Source organism: Scyliorhinus canicula, chromosome 11 (assembly GCF_902713615.1).
Source record: "Scyliorhinus canicula chromosome 11, sScyCan1.1, whole genome shotgun sequence".
In the NCBI taxonomy this organism is placed as follows: Eukaryota; Metazoa; Chordata; class Chondrichthyes; order Carcharhiniformes; family Scyliorhinidae; genus Scyliorhinus; species Scyliorhinus canicula.
The window spans coordinates 22,704,822-22,731,274 of NC_052156.1; the positions used below are offsets into that span (position 1 = coordinate 22,704,822).

The 26,453-nt window shown below is 45.4% G+C and overlaps 1 protein-coding gene across 2 annotated transcripts in view; it reads left to right on the plus strand.

Moving 5' to 3' along the window:
• The window catches only part of LOC119973915 (inter-alpha-trypsin inhibitor heavy chain H3-like), a 64,108-nt gene that overhangs the window by 21,752 nt on the left and 15,903 nt on the right, over positions 1-26,453 (plus strand). For both annotated transcript variants that reach the window (XM_038812534.1, XM_038812535.1), the window contains exons 9-15: positions 3,104-3,272; positions 5,308-5,433; positions 5,974-6,155; positions 9,796-9,981; positions 17,211-17,350; positions 19,827-19,981; positions 22,497-22,649. In XM_038812534.1, the coding sequence (XP_038668462.1) occupies positions 3,104-3,272; positions 5,308-5,433; positions 5,974-6,155; positions 9,796-9,981; positions 17,211-17,350; positions 19,827-19,981; positions 22,497-22,649 (1,111 nt within the window). The remainder of the gene's footprint in view (positions 1-3,103; positions 3,273-5,307; positions 5,434-5,973; positions 6,156-9,795; positions 9,982-17,210; positions 17,351-19,826; positions 19,982-22,496; positions 22,650-26,453) is intronic.

Genomic DNA, 26,453 nt, shown 5'->3' on the forward strand with positions numbered 1-26,453 from the left:
GTATACCTTGTGGACATGGGAGAAAAAAGAAAACTCCCTCACTCTTGGCCTTCCAAACCTCCATGGCTCTAATCCCCCCATCTGTTCCATAAACCCCTTCAATTCCTTTGCCGTGGCTGGCACCCTCCCTGTCTTGGATTTTGACCGGTCGAATTCTGGATCAATGACTGTTAAAATCTCCCCCCATGATCAAATTATGTGACTCTAAGTCTGGGATCTTACCTAACACCACCTCATAAATTCCACATCATTCCAGTTCAGAGCATATACGTTCACGAGTACTACCCGCACCCCCTCCAGCTTCCCACTCGCCATTATGTACCCGCCCCCCCATGTCTGCCATGATTCTCCCTGCCTCAAATGCCACCCGTTTATTAATCAGAATCGCTAACCCCCTGGTCTTTGAGTCCAGCCCTGAGTGAAACACCTAGCCAACCCTACCCTTCCTCAATCTAGTCTGGTCTGTAACCTTTAGGTGTGTCTCTTGTAACATTGCCACGTCCGCCTTCAGCCCCCTCAGATGCACGAACACGCAAGCCCTCTTGACCGGCCCATTCAGCCCTCTAACGGTCCATGTAATCAGCCTGGTTGGGGGACTCGACGCCCCCCCCCCCCCCCCCGCCCCCCCCCCCCCCCCCCTCTGCCAACTAGCCATCACCCTTTTTAGGCCAGCCTCCAGCTCGCGTCCCCGGCCTCCTCGAGCCCGCCCTCGGGCATCAGCCGTCCCCGACCTCCCACTTGTCCCCAAGTTGCAGTTCCTCCCCTGTCAGCAAAGCAGCTCTCCCCCCCCCCCCCCCTCCTCCTTCCCCCCCTCGGTAACAGCACCAGAAACCCAACCCCCCCATATCAAGCTCAAGATTGTCACCTGCTCCGTGAGCCAGCTGACCTAGCTGACCTGATAGCTCCCACCCATGGCTCCAAACGGATTGTCTCCCCATTGTTCTCTCTCCTACTCCCATCCTTGGACATACATATTCAAAGCATCACATTCCCCAATCAATAGTAGAAAAAACAGTGGAAAAACAACCACAGAAACCCCCCCCTCCCTCCACCCAGCTCCCAGTAAAACAACGTTAACTTTAGACCTTGAAACAGCCCCATATTGCACATAACATTACTTATTTAGACCAGCACAAAAGTGATTATCAACAAATCGCCATTGCAATACCCCCCCCAAGGTTCCAGTTTCTTTAGTTCACATCCAGTCTTTTTTCCCTGATGAAAGTCAATGCATCGTCCGGTGTTACAAAGTAGAATTCCCGGTCCTTATATGTGACCCACAGACGCGCTGGGTACAGCATCCCAATCTTCACCCCCTTCTTAAAGATGGACGATTTTGCCCGATTAAACCCAGCTCGCCTCTTGGCCAAATCCGCGCCCAGGTCTTGATAAATGCGCAGCTCACAATTCTCCCACCTGTTGCTCCATTGTTTCCTGGCCCACCGCAGAATATGTTCCTTGTCCAGGAATCGGTGAAAGCGTACCACCATCACCCTCGGCAGCTTGTTCGCTCGGGGCTTCTTCGCGAGGGCACTATGCGATCTATCCACATCCAGGGGCCGAGGGAACGCCTCAGCCCCATCAACCTCTCCAACATGTTCGTCACATAGGCCCTCGCATCCGATCCCTCACTGCCTTCAGGGAAGCCAACGATTCTCAGGTTCTGCCTCCTGGACCTGTTCGCTAAGTCCTCCAGCTTCTCCTGCATTCTTGTCTGGCGGTCATTCATCATCTCCGCCTTGGTCTCCAACACGGTTATGTATTCCTCACGCTCGGACACCTTTTTCTCCACATCCTGGATCGCACGTCCATAGATCTCTTGATTCTGCACCACCTGACCAATCGAAGCCTTGATCGGGCCCAGCGTGTCCTTCTTAAGCTTGGTGAAGCATTCCTCAAAAAGCTTCACCAGCTGCTCCATCGACCACTGTGCCATCTTCCCGCGGCCCTGCTTCTCCGCCATGTCTTCCCACGTTGCCGGCTCTGCTCCCGCCTTTCTTGTAAAACTTTGTCTTCTCACACGGCCAATTCTGGTCCAATTCTCCATGCACTGGAGGGGGACTTCTCCTCACCGTCTCACTCCTCACCGATTCATCCAATAAAATCCGGAAAAAACCTGGAGAAAAAGGTCCAAAAGTCCATCACAGGTGGGAGCTATCAAATGTGCGACCTACTCCTCCATGGCCGCCACCGGAAGTCCCATGGGCGGGAGCATCTAACGAGCACCTTGGAGGCAGACAGCTGCAGCAAACTGTCTATGCAGCATATTCAAGCACCGGATAGCAAAACTCAAAAAGCAACACCCACAAACATCTTTCTTTAAATTATATTTCACCTCAGACATTTAATCCCTCCCTGGATTGAGGTTGTACAAAAAATGAAGGTTGCCTGGCTGATTGACCTGCCCATCAACTGTAAGAGTGGACGGGCCACATAAAATCGCTTTCAAGAAATTCCTGAATGGGCTTATTTGCCGGCTTCATTGTTGGTGGGTGCACTTCCGACTGCTGGTTACGCCCGCTGAGCAAAATATTGCACGAGTGCACAATGCCAGGTTGGGAGTGTGGCTGCACAAACAATGTAAAACGCTGGCCAGTAAATGTTGTTTTTAACTTGTTTGTTACAGTAAAAGTCTTAAAAGTTACAGTAAAAATCTTGTGGCATTATCCTTCTCAAGTCAGAAATTGGAAATTCAAATATCTTCTAAAATGTTTTCATTCTCTATGGGTATCATAATGCATACAGTAAGAGCGAATGCTGAATACGTTATCATTATTGACATGGCAAAATCCAGGCTCAAGTTTAAATTGAGTCATATAAATTTCTGACACCGGATCACACAGCTGAGAACTGAAGTTGCCTAGCTTCAGCGCAAATATTGATCTTCAGCAGTGTGGCTTTCAAATTCTTCTCTCCTACTCCTTGCCTCTGCAACAGAACAGGGGGAGGAAAGTTGGATGATGAAACCTCTTGAGCTGCATTGGTCAGGTTTGCCTCTGCCGCTTCACACGTGGAATGTTGTCCGCCATTGCAGAAAGAAAAGTGGAGAGAGGAACATCCTTAACCTGAGGCAGTAACAAAAATATTATTTTCTCATTTACAGACAAAGTTAGCTATTCTTAGAATCTTAGGAGATATGAACGTAAAGGATCATTTTACAATTATCAGTTTTGATTCCACCGTTGAAAAGTGGAGGGATTCATTAGTTCAGGCAACTCCAGAAAATCTATTGCAAGCAAAAAGATATATCATCTACTTACAACTGGGAGCAGGTAAGGAGATCGTTTGTACTCATGGCAAACAGCAAGTAGAGATGCAAGTAAGAATAAGTCACCATTAGTGCAGGTAGAATGAGTTCCTAATGTCGTCATAAATTTCAAACGGAAGTACTTTCCAATGTAGGGCGTAATTCACTGGCCTCGTGGTGCCAGACTTGGTGTCGGGACAAGGCCGCTGAATCTCGTGACAGACCTCTCGCGAGATCCGCTACGCTCGAAAAGTCTCACGAGATTCAACGGAATCTCTCAAATCATCACGATCTTGACCTTGCCCGTGCTGGGTGAGATCCAGATCTGACTATTTAGATAAGAATAATTGTTTGCTTAAATACCTGGATGTCGGATTCACCCGGGCCCTGGTACTCAACGGCCGCGCCTGGGAGGCCTCACCAGGGTGCCATTTAGTACTGGTCCACACAAACGTGGACCAGTTCGTAATGCACCTGCGGGACTCACCCAGGCCATCAGAGACCCCCAGGTGGTTGGGGACAGGACAGGGTGGCACTCCCACTGGGGAGATCTGAAAGGAAGGGGGAGGGGAAAGATCGGGGCAGCCTTCCAAAATGGCACCCCAATCTGTGAAGAGCCTTTCCAGCTGGCAAGCCCTCTTAAGTGTGGCCTCGGCGGAGAGAATCTCCCGGAGGCCAAACAAAACGGCAAAGTGGCGTTGAATAGCGGGCTGTTTCTCAGCGTTAGAGGCTTCAACTCAAGTCCATTGAATTGTGCCCGTAATGTTTTTGACAGATTAATGAGATTTTAAACAGAGATGCGTTCTGACTGCTTGGGTGAATGCAAAGGATTTCATGATACTATTAACAAAATAGCAGGCAATTGCACAGGTGTCCGGGCCAAGAAATTGACCTTAAAAACACCCAAAACAGATTCGTTGACCATTTATCATTTGCTGTTTGCCACACTCTGATGTACAATAAGCTACATTTGCCAGCATAACAACAATGACTGCACTGCAAAAGTAATCCATTGTCTGTAAAGTGCTTTGGATTAATGCAGGACATGTCGAGATGGTAAATAAATGTGGGTTTTTTCTTTATCTGTGCAGCTAACCCGTAAAAATTATCTTCCCAAAAATGCTTGACTTTCTGCAGACTGATTGTGGATGGGATCAGGATGGTGAAGGGAATGCTGTCAGTTTTATTATATTAGTACCACATTTAATCACCGATGAATATAATTGAAAACTATTTACAAAAAGCAGAGTTATTACTGTGAATGGGATGACTCAGTGCTCAGACTGATTATACTTCACATGCTAAGTGATAAAAGCATGAATAATTGAAAATGACATTGTGTTTGGGTCAATGTAATGCATTTTCAAGTTATGTTTCCTCAATTAGATATAATGTTAACAAATGCAGGGCAGTTTGGTGTATTTGAAATTTTGTGCAGGAATCAGAATTCATCCACCTTCTCAAGGGCAATTAAAGGTACACAATAATTGCTGGCCCACATCCTGTTAATGAATGAATGAATACATTCTAATGAGTTCAGTTCTCTGTTGTTAAGTTGTATTTACATTTTGAGTCAGTTATTCTCAAATATTGATCAGAATGAAATTAGAAAAATGCTAAGCCATTTCCTCTCTCACTCTTGCAATAGTAGGACTGAAAACATAGCGAACAAAGGCAGTGAACAAAGGCACCTGTTCAGGGAGGCTGGTACGGGAATTGAACTGTGCTGCTGGCCTGCCTTGGTCTGCTTTAAAAGCCAGCGATTTAGCCCAGTGTGCTAAACCAGCCCCTGATCATCCAATGTTTACTTAAGAACAGTCAGGGTTTGTGACCTTGAAGAGATGTAAATCACTTTAGCAGCAGAATAATACATGCTACATTTTGCATTACAATGCATGGCCCTTATAAATGACTTATAATTCCACTCACAAACAGTAATTCTGTAGAGGATCATGAGACTATATATAGCACAGAGGAAAATTCGTCCTATCTATTGTCCTTGTATAAAGTATCCATTTCTAAATGTAAGCTTAAAACACTAATCCTTCCTTTCATTGCAGAAACCAATATAAATGATGCTCTGCTGCTAGCTGTAAGTCTTCTGGACACAGGTCACAAACAAAAGCAACTGCCTGAGAGAAGTGCCTCCATGATAATCCTCTTAACCGATGGTGATCCAAACGTGGGTTAGTTAAAAAAACATTCTCATTATAAAACTGTTGAAATAACTAAAATTGTCAAATATTATAAAGTATTTACTCTTATAACGTGCATTTTTAAAATAGGAAAATGGAAATATATACTGGCCATAAATTTGGAATTTATCTTATTAAAGCTGATTAACATTTTTATTTGAGGAAAGGTGAATGTGAACCAGTAGTTGCCTAACTATAATAATCAGAACGATATCAGTATTGATTTGGTGATAATCACATTCAGTATTAGGATGAAGTTTTGCACCAGGTGATATGAGTCTCTGTTCTTGGACATTGGCTGCTTCCCCAAAAATAGTGAAGGGAATGTGGAAGATGACTTACATTAACGCACTGTATTATCCTCTTGCAAATGGTAACATAATGGAGTTAATAAAAGAGAGTTGATAAAAGGAAGTTATCTAACCTTTCTCCCTGAATGAAACTGGACATTGCTAATGAAGAGCTAAAACCTGGAAGAAAGCTCATTAAAAGGGTTGCCAAATAGAATAAGTTTATTCACTTATGTCACAGGAGAGAAAGACCCAGCAAAAATCCAGACCAACGTTAAAAATGCCATACGTGCGAGGTACAACTTGTACTGCCTTGGTTTTGGTTTTGATGTTGATTACAGTTTCCTGGAAAAAATGGCACTTGATAATGGTGGTGTGGCTCGACTTATTTATGACGATTCTGATGCAGCCTTGCAGCTCCAGGTAAGCAGATGATTCATTAAATAATAATCAATAAAGATTAATTCACGAATTCAGAACCAGATTCCAATATAACCACAGAATGACAGAATTGTTACGGTGCAGAAGGAGGCCGTTCGGTCCATCCTATCTGCACCGGCTCTCAAAATGACCATCATGACTTAATGTCATTCTCCTGCCTTATCCCCCCTATCCTCACGCATTGTGTCTATTCACTAATCACCTAATGCCCTCATAAATGCTTCAATTAAATCTGCATCCACCACGTCCTGGGCAGTGCATTCCAGACCCGAACCACTCGCTATGTGAAAACGTTTTTTCTCACATCGCATTTGCAAATCACATACAAGCTGTGCCCTCTCCAGCCAAGTCATGGTTTGTAACATCTCTAATCAAATCTTCTCTTAACTTGCTTATCTCGGAGGAGAACATCCTAACCTCTCCAATCTATCCTCATAACTGAAGTTTCTCATCCCTGGAACCCTCACTCATGGGGGAATAGGAAACGTTGGTGCCATTTGCCTTTGCTATATTAGACTATAAGGAGGAGAGGTAGAATTAATGCTTGTCGGAAATAGAATATTGTGGAGAATTGGCAACATTTTGCCTGCTGTAGAGATTCACATAGAAATAAATGGAAACACTGAAGTGATCAAAACCTACAAATATTTCATTGATCACATTAACTTCTGCAGAGTGGCAATCTCCCTGGCATTGTCACTCTCTCCAGGCTTACCTGCGCTGTAATTCCCAAACCCCCGGCTCGACCACCATTCCTCATTTAGGAGGAATGTGAGACAGAAACAGTGAAGTGCACCTCCGGCAGATCGCCGTGGACTAACTGGAAGCAGGGCGATGAGTCACTCCCCCTTTTTATGGCAGTAACTGCTGTAATGGGGAGGTTTAAAGGGACAATTTACAGCTGAGCAGCTAAGTTATAAAGTTTAGGGAATGAGTTGGGGGGCTGGTCAAACACAGATCTGGGAGGGCGGTCAGTAGGGAGGGAGGGAGTTTAGTCTGGGAGGGAAGGGGGCCAATCGGGTGGGAGCGGGGTCAGTTCAGGAGGAAGGTCAGTTCGAGAGTGGGTTAGCTCGGGAGGTAGATCAGTCCAGGAGGGGGGGGGGTCAGTCAGGACGGAGGTGTTGACACCGGGTTGCACTGGGAGGGGGGGGTCGGGCTGGTGTGGGTGGTGTGGAGGGGTGATGAGCTGGGGAAGGGGGCGGTGTTAGGTCATGTTGGGATGTGGTCGGGTCATGTTGCGGCGGGGGGTGGGAGGTGTGGGAAGGGGTGTCAGGGGGTTGGGGGTGCAGGTCAGGCTGGGTGGGGTCGGATCAGGTTGGGAGAGGAGGGGTCAGGTTGGGGCGGTGGCCGGGGCTGGGGGGACATTGTTGGGTGCAGGGGTGGTGGTGGGGCCCCTGGGTGTTGTGTTTGTGCGGGATGTCCCGTGCGAGGCTGGCTTTGGGAATTTAAATTGCTACTCTGGATTTAGAAGTCATTTTTCCCCTTTAATGTTTCCAGAGTAACTATCAGAGTGAAACTGGCAGAACCATTTGAAGTTAGCCATTTAAATCGCTTTGGTGTGATGGTTCCCAGCCCAGCGCAATTATCCAAACAAAGTTAGCTCTTCTGGGCAATTGCTAGCTAAACCCTTCCATGGGAACTTCCTAGAGGGATTCCTAATGCATCATAGGGATACCCCCCAAAATGCGACACTGGGGAACCAAGAAGTTATGGGCCAGTGTTGTGTACTCCAGCATCACTTCATTTAACTCAATTCCAGTTTATTACTGAAAGAGGATAGGATTGGGTTAGACTGTAATTGCACCGGGTGTGTATAGACTGCTGCTACTTGTGGTCAAGGTTCACTTTGACTAATGTGAAGTACCAAGCCGATAAATATCCATGACCTCAGTTACCCACATAATGGCCTCAGGAAAGCAGAATTTAGAGGTATCAGAAATGAAATTATCCTAGCCTTCAATCTACGAGGCGTATTGTCTCTTTTTAACTTTCAGTTGGCTAAGGATTCTACATAGACCAGAAATGGTTGATTTTTACATACCATATGTATGGCTTTCTTTGTGGTTAACAGAGGAAAGCCAACTTGTCTATGGACTATAACCTTCCTTGGATAATTTCTGTCAGAAAAAAGTATTTTTCCAAAGGTGCAGACAAACCTATCTGAAACATAGTATGGTACATCGCCATCAGCATTTGCTTCAATCTACCATGATATTTAAATAATATTTCAATACTAACTTTCACTCTTGAATGCAGGCTCCGAATGATCATTTAAAACTAGAGAGATCTCAGGAGGCGGATAGATGGAGGGAAACTAGACTGATGATGAGAAGAAGAATTTTTGACACATAACATTGAATGGGTGGAGCAACATTCAATAGGAATTAAACATATTTGCACCAGCTGAATATGAAGATGAGAATTTTGATAAATAGAAATACTGGAATAATCACCCTTGTCCAATATAAAGCTGATAGATTATTGAGTGAAAATATGAGAAGGGGGGGTTCAAATTTTGGGAAGCCAACTAAGATTGTTTACTGCTATATTTAATTCTTGACACAATTAATATTCTGTTGAAGTGCTCAATTATGTAAAGGAATGTTTGTGGGTTGGGAGGTGCATAACATAATAGGCAACTTCAAATCACTATACGCACCCCATCCACTTTATCCATTTCAAAGCCTCTAATCCCCATCTGTGGCAAAATCATTATCTTACAGTGGAGTCCTCTGGTTTGATTGCAAGGCAGATGCATAGCAAAATATTTTTTTCAATTTTACATAACTCTTAAGGATCGCTGACAAAAGAGACGGATCAAAGTTTTTTGTCGCACTCATTGCACTTTGCAAGAATACCGATATAAGGGGATTGTTGATTGGTTGGCAACTGGACTCTGATTAGTTGAGGCATTACCCCCATGTTTAAATATAAGACCCCTTATATTTAAACGGTGTCATCTAGGTCTAGTCTCTCCCACAAGGGAAAACATCCTCTCAGCATCCATTCTATCAAGTCCGCTCAGTATCTTATGTTTCAATTAGATCATCTTTCATTCTTCTAGGGGTACAGGCCCAGTCTCCCAATCTTTCCTCGTAAGATAACTCCTCGATTTAAGGTATCAGTCGAGTGACCCTTTTCTGAACTGCATCTATCGTATTTATATTGTTTCTTAAATAAGGAGACCAAAACTCTACCCAATACTATTTTTGAGGCCTCACCAAGGCCTTGTACAAGAGTATCAAAGTATCCTTACTGTTATGTTCCATTCTCCTTTCAGTAAACGGCAACATTCCATTTGCCATATCGCTAGCATATAATAACCAATTAGAAGCATATGAAATTTTTACATGAAATGAAAATCGCTTATTGTCACGAGTAGGCTTCAATGAAGTTACTGTGAAAAGCCCCTGTCTGCACATCAGGATTAATTTTGTTAGGAGACACTTTGCACGTAAGAGGGAAATGTAACGTTTGGCCAATGCTGTATCTGATCGGCTGATCAGCGTTGCCTGTTGCTATGTTAATGATTCATTTAATTAGGTTTTAATGAAATAGCTTTTAAAAAATGCTTGAAACCTTCAGTTTGTGTAAATGTCTGTAATTATTTGTTTTCCTACAGGGCTTTTATAATGAAGTGGCAAATCCCTTGCTTTTGGATGTTGAGCTGCAATATCAGGAAAATGCCATTTCAGAATTAACAGAGGTCAATTTTAGACAGTATTACGATGGATCTGAAATTGTGGTAGCTGGCAAGATATCGAACAACAGTCTAGATGTATTCATGGTAGAAATTAGAGCTCGCACTGTAAGTACCTGAATTCCTCACACGTACTCTTTAACTCTGTAGCATAGCATCTTCACTTGGGGGGGGGGGGGAAAAGACAGCTTTAGAGCATACAGATCGAAATTGCTCTAGAATATCAGTTCCGCTTCGAAAACACTTGTTTATACTTTACACAAGAGCTGCGCCAAGCTGGCCGGCAGCAAGGCTCAAACTTCACATGACAATTTATAACTCTCTCAGAACATCGCAAAGCATAATACAGTGACAATTACTCTCTTTGGGACTGCAGGAACCCATCTTACGTGGTAAATGTGCACAAGATTTGATGAACAGAAATGTGAGGCATTATTCATGTTTGCTGTGGTTTTGGTTGGGTTGGGTTGAGGGTTGGCAGGGTGGTGTAGGACATACAGTTCCCAGTTCCTTCTTAAATAGTGCCATTAATAACAAAGTGCTTCCATCTATATAATACTTTTAACATAGAAAATGGCTCACGGATTTCATTGCAGAGTCAAAATTAACATGATGCTTAAGCGGACGGATTGGAAAAGGTGACGAAAAGCAGGTGAAGGGAATCAACTATTTTCAGATAGGTAAAAAGGCTATTTTAATATAAATACTAAAGCCCAGTTTTAATACCCATATTAAAATAAGGATTTCAGTTAGACCATGACAAAACACATAACTTCAACAGAAGCACAAAAGCCTGACACATGCATAAACTAATTGGAGATAAAAACTAAATTTTCACTAAGCAAGATGGAAAAGCTATTGTTCTGATGAACATATTTTCAAAGTCAGTTTGACATTAAGAAATAAGCTGTACCAGTAATTGAGATCAAGGCCAAGTAAGCACCACAGCAATATGAAGGCACCATTGTCCAGAATGTGGATAAAACAAAGTCAGCAAAAAACCAGTAAAAACCAGTCTTGATAAAAGCACAAAATCGCATTCCATAGCATACACAAATATTCAAACATGAAACATTCAGAACTTAAGTTGCACATTAAGGATTGACAGTTAACCATCGAATCAAATGTATTTGATTCTCACCCAAACCAATTAGGACGACATAGAGGTGTAGACAGATGGCTTCAGACTGATAAAATTATCTTTAAACACGATGGTCCGCACGGCCATCTTTATTCCGGGATCATTCTATACTTTGACCTAACTATTCGCTATCTCTATTTTCATATTTTCACTTTTCCACTCTAACTCTTGAAGTAAATGCAAGCTGTTTTGCCGTATGCAAGAAACCATTTCTATATTATTTTGAAAGTTAAATTGTGTATAAGTTACTTCTTATTAAGTCCTTTTGCTAGCCGGACTTTATTGGGAATAGATTTATGCTTCTCCTAATTGTAATCAAATAGAGGCAATAAAAGATTCTTGTTTGCATCCAAGAAGTTTAACTCAAATTTCTACAGAGTTTTAGTGTCGAAAGACTTCACTAAATCCGCATGGTGGATCTCTTCAGCAGGGTTGGGTTTGGAAGCGTGTTTCATAGAATTTACAGTCAGAAGGAGGCCATTCAGCCCATTGAGTCTGCACCTGCCCTTAGAAAGCCCCACTTAAGCCCCATGCCGTCCACCCTATCCCCTTTAGCCCTGTAACCCAGTAACCCCACCTAAGCTTTTTTGGACACTAAGGACAATTTAGCCTGGCCAATCCACCTAACCTGCACATGTTTGGACTGTGAGAGGAAACCGGAGCACCCAGAGGAAACCCACGCACACACAGGGAGAACGTGCAGACTCCACACAGGCACTGACCCAAGCTGGGAATCGAACCTGAGACCCTGGAGCTGTGAAGCAACTGTGTTAACCACTGTGCTACCATGCTGCAAGTGATACAGAAGGATACAAAGAGGGTATCCTAGGAATTAGAGCCGAGGCACCTGGCAGTTCTGCCCCAGATGATGGAAGGGAAAGAGGAAGGAGCATACATGCCCAGAATTAAGTAAGTGTCGAGCCCAAGACAAGGTATAACAATGGAGAATATCATGGAGTCCCACTATCATCTTGAACCACTGTCATCTAATTTACAGTCACGTCTGCTGCCAACAAAGGCAAGGTGGGGCAGCACGGCGACGCAGTGGGTTAGCCCTGCTGCCTCACGGTGCTCAGGTCCCAGGTTCGATCCCGGCTCTGGGTCACTGTCCATGTGGAGTTTGCACATTCTCCCCGTGTTTGCGTGGGTTTCACCCCCACAGCCCAAAGATGTGCATGTTAGGTAGATTGGCCACGCTAAATTGCCCCTTAATTTGAAAAAAATAATTGGATACTCTAAATTTAAAAAAAACAAAGGCAAGGTGACAGATTTAAATGGGTTAAAATCTAGCAGGTGAACTTCATCACATCCTCTGCCATTCCTCCTTTATTCAGACCTCTTTAATCACCAATGGCCATCTTTCTTAACCCTTCTTACCAAGTTCACATTGGGATCTAATCTTCATGTGCTGCACCTTGGAGTGTCTTTCCACCTTGGCTTGCCATATAAATGTAAGTTCTTGTGACTTTTTCAGTTTTTATGACTTTTTCAGATGCTGACCAAATTGAAAGGAAGCATTTTGATAGCAGCTTTTCAAGTTCTCGGAAGTGCTTTAGATAGAATGAAGAACTTTGAAATGCAATGTTAGAACAGAAAGTGTTGAAAAAAACTCGACAGGCCCGGTAGCACCTGTGGAGAGAAACAGAGGGCGGATTTAAAGGCCTTGTCACGCCCGACTTGGTGTTGGGGCCATTGAATCTCGAGAGAGGCCTCGCGAGATTTGACGAAATTTCACGAGACGTTGTGATCTCGATGCCGCCCTCTCTGGGCATGATCCAGATCTGCATACTTTTAAATATGCCAGGGTGGCAAGTGTCAGTGTGGCCAGATTGGCAAGTCCAGTGATTTGGTCTGGGGGACCTTACCAGGTAGGTGGAGGATGAGAGGGTGTTCCTGGAGGCCTATCTGAAGTTGGATGGAGGACGGAGGGGGGTCGAAAATTGGGGTGGTGAAAGTTCAGAGCAGTCTTCCAAATGGCGCCCTGATCTGCGAGGAGCCTTTCCTAGAAAATTGCTCCAAGTGCGGCCTCGGCCAAGATAAACCTCCCTGAGGTCAGAAAAACAGCAATGTGCCGTAGAATAATGAGGTGCTTCTCGGTGCTGCAGCTGCTGAGAAACACCCCGCTATACACACCCAGAAGAGTAATAGTGGACTCAATACATTACCTCTGCTCCTCTTTCCACAGATATTGCAGGACAAGCTGAGATTTCTCAGCACTTCCTGTTTTTATTTCAGATCTCAGCATCTCCAGTATTCTGCAATTATTTGACCGGTGACCGGAGAATCACCACCAGCTGCGCGCGCGGTTGACGCGCCGCCGGTTGGGGGCCGTTGAAAGAGGACCCGGCGGCAATTCTCCGTGGTTGACCAGCCGAGTTCCTGCCAGCGTGGTTCTAACGCGGCCGCGGTGACTGTCCTGGTGGGATCAGAATCCTGGTGGGCATCCTGGTGGGGTCAGACCTGGGGGGGATCAGACTCCGGCCGGAGGGGGGGGGGCCTCGCGGACCAGTGGTCAGCAGTGCAGGGCTACGTATCGGCACCAGCGCTGCGTGCAGCACTCCGGTATCATGCTGGCCCCCTATTAGCCACGGAATCACTGGGCCAGGAGGCCCGTTGACGCTGGTGTGAAACATTCCGGTGTTTACGCCGGCATCAATGCTTAGCCGCGATTTTAGAGAATCCCGACTGTGGTGTCTGTGTTTTGGGGTAGATAAATGCACCGATTTCTTGCACAGATGACCTATTTTCCTTGTGTCTATTTGCATGTGTATTTGGTTCCTGCTTCAGTCCTATTGTTTATTTTTTACCTCCATTTCTTTAACTTCCGTTCTCTTCAGCCCTCCAAACCCATATTTCCTTTTGTCAAACCTCTTTATTTCTCTCCCCTCATATACCCTGCCCTCACACATCCCAATTCCAACCTTTCAGTGGCCCTTCATCCTCCTGCTCTCCTGCCACATCCTCAAGCTTAACTCTTTCTTAGATCAATTTACATTTCTCTCTCTGCTTATGTTGGTATTCTTTTGGAAGGCCCACTGAGGTACTCAGTGCTGCTTCGTTACGAGCAGCAATGCCAACTGCTCCATCCTACTTTCCCATCAATTTTGCCACCCAATGCGCGCACTGGGGGATAATCTTTCCAAATGCTACTTTCCCAATTCATCCCTTCTTTGCTGACCCCATGGGCTTTCCCAGCAAATTAGCTATTACTGTGGCACACTGTATCTCCCTCCAGATTGCCCATTCACTTGTGAACAAGGCACTTGCCATCTATGGAGCTTGTCATGAATAATTGCATTGGCATTGTGGCCTTAATGGAAACCTGGATGTGGGGTGATGACACTTCCCCTTCAATGAAGCCCCCTGCCTGGCTATACCGTCCATGACTTGTCTCAACAAGACCATGTCTGTTATCACCAAATCAAGCCTTGGCCTGTCCCTTACTCCTCTGACACTATTCCGCCTTTGAGCATCTTACCTTGTTCCGCTGCTTTGCTTCGGCACTGAGCAACTTTGTATCCTTGGTGACAATCATTACAGCTCACCATGCTGTCTCTCCCCTCAGTTCACTGCCCTCCTTTCCTCCCTTGATCTCTCCCTCCATTATAACTCTACAGCTTATCTTTACAGCCATCCCTTGCCATCTCATGGGGTCTCAGTATTTCCAGTTAAGATAAGGTCATCGCAGATCAATTCTTTCTAACATTCTCCACCCACATTTTATGGTCCTATTTTATAGGTCCCAAATTAATCTTCTTCTGTGTCTTCCCTTGGAAACAAAAATCACTTACAATTGCACTTTCAAAATTCCAGTTATCTAGCCTTTGCCCGTCCTGTCATCATAACATTTCAACAACTTCTCATTTGCTCAACCACGTTCTTACCTCCAACTTTAATGCCCTAGATCCCATGAAAGCCATTCTTCTCCCGCATTCTTACCATTCCCCTTGATTAAGTCTTCATCTCCGGTCCCTAAAGTTCAAGAGACTCAGACTTGAAAAAACAGTGAGCTGCTTTAGCCATTCACCACCAGGCCTGGCTGAAGCCACAAAGCACTGTCAGGTCCTGCTGTCATCTCCAAAAACTGTTCACACTTCTGGAGTGAAAAAATAAACTCCTGTTCCTTTTCTCAGACTTCTTAAAACCCTCTCTCCTGTCTCCTCCATTCTTATCTCCAACAATTAGGGCAGAGCCTATGGACTTCTTTATAACAAAGATTGAGACCATTTGATCAGCAATCTCTGCTACTTCCTTCCTTTCTCCTAGCCATTGACCAAAACAGCACTTGTATTATTCTCTATTTTTTCTTGTGTCTCCCTTGATGCCATCTCTGAACTCATCTTGTCCATCATACCCATCTCCTGCTCCCCTATCCCTATTCCCAAAAAAACAGAAGACGTCAGAGCAGAAGTAGGCAACTCGGCCCATCGAGTCTGCTCCACCATTCAATGAGATCATGGCTGATCTGATATAATCCTCAACTCCACTTTCCCCCCCCTTATCCCAATAACCCTAAATTTCCTGACTGATTAAAAATCTGTCCACCTCAGTCTTGAACATACTTAAAGCCCCAGACTCTACAGGATTGCGGACTCTGGCAACGCCGCCGCCACCATTCACCCAAGGGAAGTATTCAGGGAGTCCTATGGTGGTAGCCACATTGAAGATTTGGAGGCAATAGCGACAGCACTCAAGGGTGATGCCAATCAGAGGGAACCATGGGCATGGAGCAAGGAATGATGGATGCGAGGTTCCAGGGATGGGAGGAGAGAGAGAGGGATGCAGGAGATGAAGGATTTGTTTTTGGAGCTGGAGGGTGAGGTCATTTTGGCATTTCACGGTTTGATCATGTGTCCATGGAAGAGATTAAGGCCAATTGGGAGGAGGAGCTGGGGCTGGTATTGGAGGACGGATTATGGTGTGAGTGCTGCAGAGGGTTAATGCCTCAACCTCATGCACGAGGCTGGGGTTGATTCAACTAAAAGTGGTGCACAGGGCGCACTTAACAAAGGCGAGGATGAGCTGGCTGTTTGAGGGGGTGGAGGATAACTGCGGGTGGTGTGGGAGGGGCCCAGCCAATCATGTCCATATGTTGTGGTCCTACCCGAAGTTGGAGAAATTTTGGGGGTTGTCTTCCATGTTGGCGATCCTGGATTTGGAGTCTGGTCCTCTGGAGGCCATATTTGGTGTGTCAGACCTGCCGGGGTTGCAGGCAGGTGTGGATGTCTTAGCCTTCACCTCATTGAATTTTCACAGGCGGGTCCTGTTGGGGTGGAGGTCAGCTTCAACCCCCTGTACCTAGGCATAGCTGGGGTATCTAATGGAGTTCCTGCATTTAGAGAAGGTGAAAATTAGCTCTAAGGGGGCCAAATGAGGAGGTTCCACAAGAGATCTTACACTTTGGGAATCTGGTTGCTGTCAAGGGGTGGGGTGGGGGCATAGTTTGGGGGGTTGCATTTTGGTTGGGTGTGTGTTTATTTTTTGTAAAAATTTAGAAAATTTGAATATAAATATTTTCAAAAAATCATTGCCTTGTGGGGCTTAATGACAAATCTTTGCTTTTTAACGCGCATGTGAAGCATCTTAGGACACATGATTATGTGAAAGGAATATATAAAAGAAAGTTATTTTGCTGAGGTAAGTGCACCCTTCTAGTATGCTTTCAATGGCTGAGGTGATCAGTTTTCAATATTCTTTGGGGTACACCAATGCATCAGTCTAAATTATGGGCAGCACTGTGGCACGTGGTTAGCACTACTGCCTCACTGCGCCAGGGACCCGAGTTCGATTCCGACCCTGTGTAACTGTCTGTGTGGTGTTTGCACATTCTCCCTGTGTCTGCGTGGGATTGGACCTAGGTAGGATAGGCTTTAGAAGGGTTGGTGCAGATTTGATGGGCCGAATGGCCTGCTTCTGCACTGTAGGGTTTCTATGATTCAATGCGCTCAGGTTCTGACGTAGGGTTGGACCCTTGATTTTATGCTAGTGGCCATACCATGTTGGCAGCCAGTACATGAATAATACGATTTATTCTGATTATGAAGTTACTACGTTCAGTTTTCTTTTTCCCTTACAACATGCCACAGTTGATTTTGTGTAAATTAAGATGTCTTCCCGTGAACAGAATGATTTGTTTCTATGGAGCCAGATTGAAATCTTTAATGTCACCAGTTTTGATGCTGTAATTCCCTTGCAGGCCAACACTGATTTATCTCTTGAAGGTAAAGTCAATGTGTCAGAGGCAGAGAACATTCTTCAATATCAGCAATATATTTTTGGAGACTTCACTGAGAGACTGTGGGCATACTTGACTATTAAACAGCTATTGAAACAAAGGTAAAGTTTGGATTTCTTGCTTTCTCAAAATTGCGCCACTGATTAAAAAAACTTCATTTACGGGTTGTGCGCGTCACTGGTTAGGCCAGCATTTATTGCCCATTCCTAGTTGCCCTTCGGAAGATGGTGGTGAGTTGCCTTCTTGAACCGCTGCAGTCCCCGAGCTGTAGGTACACCCACAGTGCTGTTAGGGAGGGAGTTCCAGTATTTTGACCCAGTGACAGTGAAGGAGCGTCAATATATTTCCAAGTCGGGTGGTGAGTGAATGGAGGGGATCCTCCAGGTGGTGGTGTTCCCGCGTATCTGTTGCTCTTGTCCTTCTAGATGGAAGTGGCAATGGATTTGAATGGTGCTGCCGAAGGAACCTTGGCGAGTTCCTGCAGTGTATTTTATTGAGGAGTTGCATGAAAAACAGGCTGAGTTCATATTTGAATAGAATTCTGAGCAGTTTTCCATAAATAACGGCCGGGACTCTCCGTTTGAGAGTCTAAGTGCTCCCACCAGTGGCGAATTGGGGCAGGTTTCCATTGGTGGTAGGAGCCCATTCCATGGCACTGGGAAACTTTCTTTTTGCGTATTGGGTTTTCATGGATCCGTGCTACAACTGAATGAGGTGGGACCTAATCTCCCAGACAGGTCCCACACCTCTGAGACCCTTTTTAAAGAGTCCTACGATCTTCGTTAGCTGCTACAGTACTCACCCCCCCCCCCCCCCTCCCTCCCAACCTGGATTGCAGGCAGGGGCACCATCCCTCCCTAATCACCTCCCTCAGAACCACCCTTTCGCCTGCCCCCATTCAGCACCCCAAGCTCCCATTCAGTCCCTCCTCGCCCACCCATTCCCCTTGCCAGTAACACCGCTTGGCAGTGCCAACCTGGCAGCATTCCTTCTTAAGGGGGGCAAGGTGATAGGTACCTTCACAACAATTGATGCCAGCATGCTGAGGGAGCTCCTTCATGGGCGGTGAGGGTCAGGGGTCTTGGCTGGTCTGGAGTTGCAGGCTGGAAATCTTCCCTGGAATGGGGCACTTTGACTGCTCTCCCCATCTGCAGCCTTTAAAACCCACTAAACTGTCACTAAGTATATAAAGTTTTCCCATAATAAAGTAAAAATGTGCTTATCTGTACCCTTATACCATTTAGACAGTCACTCATCATCTCATTATATAATACACACCCTTTAATAAAGTGAAAATGTTCTCATCTGGCCCCCTAAATCTTTTTTAAACTGTCAGTACGCCAAGTTTAAGGGTCCTTGAGATGAGGATGAATGTTACGCCTTTAAGTGTTGGAAACTTTTGAAGTGGTTTTCACATAGTCAATTTCATTTCCATTTGAAGTATTGGTATGGCTAGGGGGCTGAATGCTTTGAATTGGATTGTTTACATTGACATTCTCACTCCATTACCTGCTAAAACTTTGCAATTGACAGCTCGCTGGAAATTCAAAGCAATGAATCAGATTGTTTATTTTTCTGGCTCTGCCCGTATCTGTTAGCTCAGGGTAACCTCTATTTCTCTAACCGTGTAAGCTGATAAGTCCACCACTCAGTCTGTAGAGAAGTCACTCCTTGGTAATATGCAAAAGGGGCGACCGGAGCATATCATTTGTTTTGTGAATGTTGTGTCCTGCCCAACAATAACAAGCAAAATAGTTCTCATGAGCTATTTTTATGGTCACACAGGATCAGGGTGGAAGCCCAGTTGGGCCATCGGGAAACCAGGCAGGCGACGGAGCACCATAACAGACCTGGCGACGATTCCGTTTAGCGGATAACGGACTATTCTCTGCCCAATCGGGAATCCAGATACCGGCGCCAGACTCCATCACAATAAGCTTTGATCATAAAAGAAGAAGTAGTGAATTAGCCAAACTAAGTCAACAGTTGAGAACCACAATTAGCCCCTCAGCATCTCTGTAGCTGGGAAAGTGAAATGTCAGACAAACTGGTCTTCCTAACCATTATCAAAATTTCCTGCTATGGGCACAGTTATTATGTTAAGACCTGGATTAATGATTCAGAAGCTGGCTCCTGACATCTGCCACCTAGAAGCACCACTGCCTCTAAGTTCCCCATCAAGCACACACCATCCTGACTTGAAATTATATCGCTGTTCTTATATTGTCGCGAGGTCAAAATCCTGGAAATCCTTTCCTAAGCGGACCTCTGTTTCAGGGACTGCAAAAGTTCAGAAGGAAGCTCACTACCACCTTCTCAAAAAAAATTAGGGAAAGGTAATAAATGCTGGAATGTAAGTGCCACTGGCATAGTGGCACTTACATTCCATGAATGAATGTTTAAAATGTACTTCTATTGTTATCATCCCTGTAGAGACTATTAACTTTGAAAAAGATATTTGAATTCCCAGTGGCCAACTTGAAGGCACGGCATAACAAGATTTAACATTTTAAGACTTTTGCTGCAACAAACAGATGAAAATAGTTCATAATCCATGCCATCTGTTCCATTCTTCAGAATTTCAGCTACTGGAGGGGAAATGAAAAAACTAACAGACAGAGCCTTGGCACTTTCGCTAAAGTACAGTTTTGTAACGCCACTCACGTCTATGGTTGTGACTAAACCAGAAGAGGAGAAAATGGATGTGATCGTCTTGGCTGATAAACCCATTGGTAACCATTTTACTTTGTTCCTTTGTTTAACTTACTTTTTTTGGATGTAATCTATATTGTGGTATAGGCTTTGCAGAGGAAGTAGTCATTGTAGAATGTATTTTGAGAGTGATCCTCAAAATTACTTTTGGTGATTACCAGCCAGTGGTCTCAGGAGGCTCACTTGGCATTCCTAATGCTATTTTAAAACTTCAATCATGAATAATTCAGTATTTGGTTGTCATGGTAATTTTTATACTTGCATATTCTTGCAATCTTTGCACTTCCCAGAAATGTAATAATTAACCGTAACAACAGTGCAGGGATCAGTATTTAAAACAAATATGTTTGACCTGGGGTGGATAGAAAGTTAAAGTAGCATTTACTTGGGGGACAGATTGAATAAGAAATCAATTCCAAATGTATTTACCACCTGAATTGGCAGACAGCTGAGGATTTAGGATGTTTGCTAAACAACTGGGTTTAGGCTTCCACACTGGGCTTCGTCCTTAAGCAGAACTTTCATCCACCAATCTTCTGCTGAAGTGTGCAGCAGCAAGCTGGAGATGTGACACATAAATACAAAATGGGACCCCTGAACAACCAAACTGCACCGCTGTAAAGATGCACTTTCACAGACTTCATTAATAAACACAAAAGGTAGTTATTAATAAGAATTGTACAGCATCCTCATTGCTGTAACTAGCTCCCAAAATGTTCCCACCTCGGAGCCTCTCTCACCATGAGGTGGTTCCACACTCTTGAGTCCCAATTGGTCGTACAGGCAGTGTGACCCTTATTCTGATGTGTTGCTCTTAAAGGGACAATCACCACAACCCAAGGGGTCTCAGTACAAACCCCTTACCCACTTGTGTGGAAAGACACAAACAATGCTGCATATTACCAAGGATGACTTCTCTACAGACTGAGTGGTGGACTTATCAGCTTACACTCAGTAAATGAGGAGGCTATCACTTGGCTTTGGGGATTTGCTTTCACTAAATAAATAAATATACATGTTATTACATATAAATATACATATATATATTTACATGTATTGAGGACTGGGTTTAGCTCAGTTGGCTGGGAAGCTGGTTCATGATGCAGAGCGAGGCCAACGGCGTGGGTTCAATTCCCGTACCAGCTGAGGTTATTCGTAAAGGCCCTGCCTTCTCAACCTTGCCCCTCGCCTGAGGTGTGGTGATCCTTGAGTTAAATCACCACCAGTCAGCTCTCCCCCTCAAAGGGGAAAACAGCCTATGGTCATGTGGGACTATGGTGACTTTACTTTTAAATACAAGGGAAAGTACTTGCCTCAGTAAGTTGACCAGGTCACTATCATGGATGGTTCATATATGATTTTGCACAACTTCCAAAGAATATTTTACAATTGAAGGTGCTGACACAGGCACCCAAATAAGGGAGAAAGGCATTGCAAATAGGCTAAAACATTGAGCACATGACTTTAGTGTGACTAATGTATAATCCCTCCGGATGGGATATCATAGAATCTCTACAGTGCAGAAGGAGGCCATTCAGCTCATCGAGTCTGCGCAACCCTCCGAAAGAGCACCCAACCATGCCCACTCCCCCGCCTAGCCCCGTAACCCCACCTAACCTTTGGACACCAAGGGCAATTTAGCATGGCCAATCCACCTAACCTGCACGTCTTTGGACTGTGAGAGGAAACCGGAGCACCCAGAGGAAACCCACGCAGACACGGGGAGAACAAAAGGAGAATAAGGCTATTGGGTCTTTATGGCAAGAGGCAGTAGTCGTGAACTATGTGAAGGGAGGTGGCAGTAGCACTGTGTGTCATATCTCTCACGGTGGCACAGTGCTTTGCACTGCTGCCTCACAGTGCCAGGGACCCTGGTTTGATTCTGACCTTGGGTGACTGTCTTAAATTTGCACATTCTCCCCATGTCTGTATGGGTTTCCTCCATGAGGAAGAAACTCTGGCTCAATTTCCTGCACTGGCCAGAGCCAGTTTTCATGCATACAAAAGTTCTGTGAAGGTGCAACTAAGCCCCATATATAATTCTGCTGAGGCTCAACCTGCCCTCTTCTGTACTTCGTGAACTAGATTAGGAGAGTTCTCATTGATGCCCTGTCAAATAATTATCCCTCAGCCAACATAAAATATAGATGATCTGGGCTTCATCCCGTTGCTATTCGTGGGGGCTTGCTGTGTGCAAATTGGCTGCCATATTTCCCTACATGACAACAGTGACTATACTTCAAGAAATGCTTCATTGACTGTGAAATGCTTTGAGACACCAGGCATCCAGGTTATAAAGGGTGCTAGATAAATTCAGGTTCTCCCCTTAATGAAATGGACTGAACGATACAAAATCTTCAACACAGGGATTTGTAGGTTACATGTAATGTAACTTGCAATTTGATAGAACTGAAGAATACTTTTAAACTGCTAAATTCAATAAATCTTATTTTAAATGAAATTGGTTTGCGAATGGCGCTATGAAGAATAATACAAATGAATCTAAGAAGACTAACAGATGTTTTACTGTTCCAGCCAAACCCCAGACAGAGCTGAGTGGAAGACATTCCCCTCGTTTACAAGGTTTTGCTCCATCAGGAAGTTCCCGCACGTTACAAATTTCCTCTACATCACAAGGTCTCTCAAACGCACAAGAATTGAATCCTAGATTTAGTTTTATATTATCTGGTAAGAGTTAATTTTCAAATAAGAAATGCAGCCAAGCATGTAAATCTGTTCTAAGCAATATTAATTCTTCCAGAAAAATAAAATACCACAGATGCTGGCACCTGAAACAAAACAGAGAATGATGGAAAATTTCAGCAGAACTGACAGCATCTGTGGAGAGAGCAGCGCTAAGGTTTCGAGTCTGGATGATTCTTTGCCTTCCATGTTACTTTAGCATTTAATTACAGAAATATTCAACCTAAACTTTCAATTTGAAGTATATAAATTGTTGTCTTTATTCCTCAGAAAATATTTATAATGTTCATTTATTTCCGAAATCCAGATTATGGCCGGAATTCTTCGGTCATTGCGATTCACTTTTCCCGCCGGCAGCCCAGCCCAGCCAACAGGTATCGTGGTGGCGTATCCTGTCCCATATAAGAAAATGAGCATTTTCACAATGTTGGTGTACATTAATGTGAAAAAGATCAAAACTGAAAGTCATAAAACAAACAGATAAAGGCGTGTTTCTCCATCAGCCAACGCTGAATTTGGGGCATGCGATTGGGTGGGACGAGCTCCCGACGCCGAAATCGCAGCAGGCACCGGTTTGCCACCGAATCACGATACTCCGCCTCCTCGAAAAAGGCATTAATGTGATGCACGCCGCGGGTAGTTGAAACACTGTTCGCATGTCACTAGTGGGCCCAGCCGCGATTCTCCACCTCCGATGGGCCGAATTCCCGTGTGCTCTCACAATGCGTGAACCTGGCATGATGGGTGCTGAGAGAGAGAGAGAGAGGGAGTGTACGGGCAGTGTCCAGCGCCGCCATACTTCGCCGTGCCGCTGGCCGGGGCTTCTGCCACGGTTGGGTGGAGTTGTGGGGGATGTCCAGGAGGTGGGCTGTAGGGTTGGGGTGGACAGGTACGCAATACCATTACCGCCGCCGGCAAGGCAGTCATGCAGTTGCACATGCCACTGATAGCCTGCTTTAAACCTGGTGCCCTGGGTCATATAGATGACCCCCCCCCCCCGGGACACCCCCCCCTGGGTGCCCTCGGCCATCTGGCCCCAGCCGACCCATCAGCTGTATGGGCCTTCACTGAGTGTGGACAGCTAATCAGATTTAAACGAGCCATTAGGTACATCTAAATATGCACAGCGCATTTGGACCTGCATTCACCCAGCGTCCGGGAGTCATCGGTCACACTGGCGAGGCCTCACTCAGATGCAGATTAGTATTGGCCTCCAGAAACAGAGATCAGGCGGGGAGGGGGGGCTCGGAGGCTATTAGAGACCCCTGGGTGGTCGGGTCAGAGCAATGCCCTGACAGTGCCCCTTGCACTTGGGCAGTGCCAACCTAGCACCCTGACAGTGCCAGGGTCAGCAGTGCTTGGATGCTATGTTGGCAGTGTTCGAGTTCCAGGAGCACTGCCAAGGGGCAGGGTCTGGGGGACCATGCCAATGAAAGGAGTGGTGAAGGGGGTATGAAAGGTGAGGAGGTAAAGGAGGGCTTGAAAGGAGGGGGACTAAAGGGGGTGACCCTAAAGGTAGGGGGGGTTTGGAGGGATGGGCAATGCCCTGATGTTCACAAGGATTTGAGGCAAGATTACCCTCATGCCTGGATGATGAGGGCGATACTCACTTTTAGTAACGGGGAGTGAAGTTATCCCTCGGGGCTCGAGAATATGGGTATTGCCCATGTCTGCGAGGGGTTGCAATGTCTGTGGTTGGGGGTTTGTGGGGGACCCTCAACCTCACTTGAGATTGGGGCATCCTTTAAAAAGAGTGCCCTTATCTCTGAGGAGCCGGCCTTGTCAGCAAGTCTAGTTCCCCACCGCAGAAAAAAATCCAAGTGTGGGATTTACCGGTTAGAAGCTTCTCGAGCTTCAAAAAAAATGGTTACATGTGGGGGAATACCAGTCTGGATCGCACCAAAAAAGCTGGCCAAAATGACACTTCGTCATTTTTGGGGTGAATCACGCCCCAAGTATTTAGGGGCTGGTTTAGCTCACCAGGCTAAATCGCTGGCTTTTAAAGCAGACCAAGCAGGCCAGCAGCACAGTTCAATTCCCATACCAGCCTCCCCAGACAGGCGCCGGAATGTGGCGACTAGGGGATTTTCACAGTAACTTCATTGAAGCCTACTCGTGACAATAAGCGATTTTCATTTCATTTCTTTTGTTGCCATTAGTTCAGAATCACAATGTTTCACCTTTCAAACAGCTTTCTATATCTCAGATCAGCATCACCTACTCTTAAAAACCTCCAAATTCAAACATCAGTTTGTACATGTAACATAGATCAAAGAAATATTTGTTCAGAACACCACGCAGAAAATATGGAATTAACTAAACTTTAATCATATCCCATTGTCATCATCTGAATGGAAATGCTATCAAAGGGATGGTCAGACATTCTACTTCAAAAATGAAATAAAAAGAGCTAGTCAGGAATTCATTTACATTTCTAGCCGTTTGCGAGTTATTGCTGCGTATGTGTTGCTTGATAACACATTCCATTACTTTGTTGATGATTGAGAATAGATTTATTTCCTTTTTTTTTAAATTTAGAGTACCCAATTATTTTTTTTTCCAATTAAGGAGCAATTTAGCGTGGCCAATCCACCTAATCAGCACATCTTTGGGTTGTGGGGGTGAAACCCACGCAGACACGGGGAGAATATGCAAACTCCACACGGACAGTGACCCAGGGCCAAGATTCGAACCAGGGTCTTCAGCGCCGTAGTCCCGGTGCTAACCACTGCGCCACCGTGCTGCCCTTGATTGAGAATAGATTGAAGGTGGTTGGCTGGATTGGATTTGTTACGACCCCTAAGTTTCAGATGCTACATTGTATCAGATTCCCCTCCTACACCTTTGAACACAAACTCCCCAGGTGATTAGGGGGTGGAACTTCCTCCCAATTGGAGGAACCCCCACAGGATATAAACCACGACCTGGGAGCAGGAAGGGGAAGAGGACGTGGAGTGGAGTGCATTGAATCAGATATTGGACTATGTGACGTATAGAACGTAATCACAGCCTCCCAGCACATGTTTGGTTGCAGGTGGGGGTATCCTCTCAAGAAGGCACACAGCGGGGCATATATCATTCCCTAGCTAATCAGCTGAGGGCACCCATAGCATTGTTGGAGGAGACATGATGGTTGTCATAGATCTTCAGTTGAGCCATGGTGCATGTTGAGAACAATCAATCTTTCTGACTGATACAATCTCCATGCTCATCAATCAAGTAGACTTGTTTTTCGCACATTATTACGCATAATTTCTTGTGCTTCATCCTTTCACTCTGTAAATTCAAATGTGTTGGGTTTTGATGGTGATGTTGATTTTTCTTCCAAAGAACAAATGTATCTTCAGTGAAACATGGGCAAAATTCTCCGCCCCCCACGACGGGTGGGAGAATAGCGGGAGGGCCTTCCCGACATTTTTGCCGCCCTCCGGCTATTCTCCACCCCCCCCGCCGAAGTCCCGACCCGAATCGCTGCCGCCGTTTTTTTACGGCCGGCAGCGATTCTCAGCTGTTAGATGGGCCGAAGTCCCAGCCCTTTCCGCCGTTTTTACGAACGGCAAACACACCTGGTCTTGCCGTTCGTAAAAACGGCGTCACATACTCGCTATTAATAACCATGGCACCGATTGGCACGGCCGTACCACGGCCGTGCCAAGGGTGCCATGGGCCCGCGATCGGTGGGCACCGATCGCGGGCAGCGGGCCCGATGCCCGCGCACTACTTGTCCTTCCGCCGCCCCGCAGTATCCATTCGCGGGGCGGCTGAGGGGCAACCCGGCCCGCGCATGCG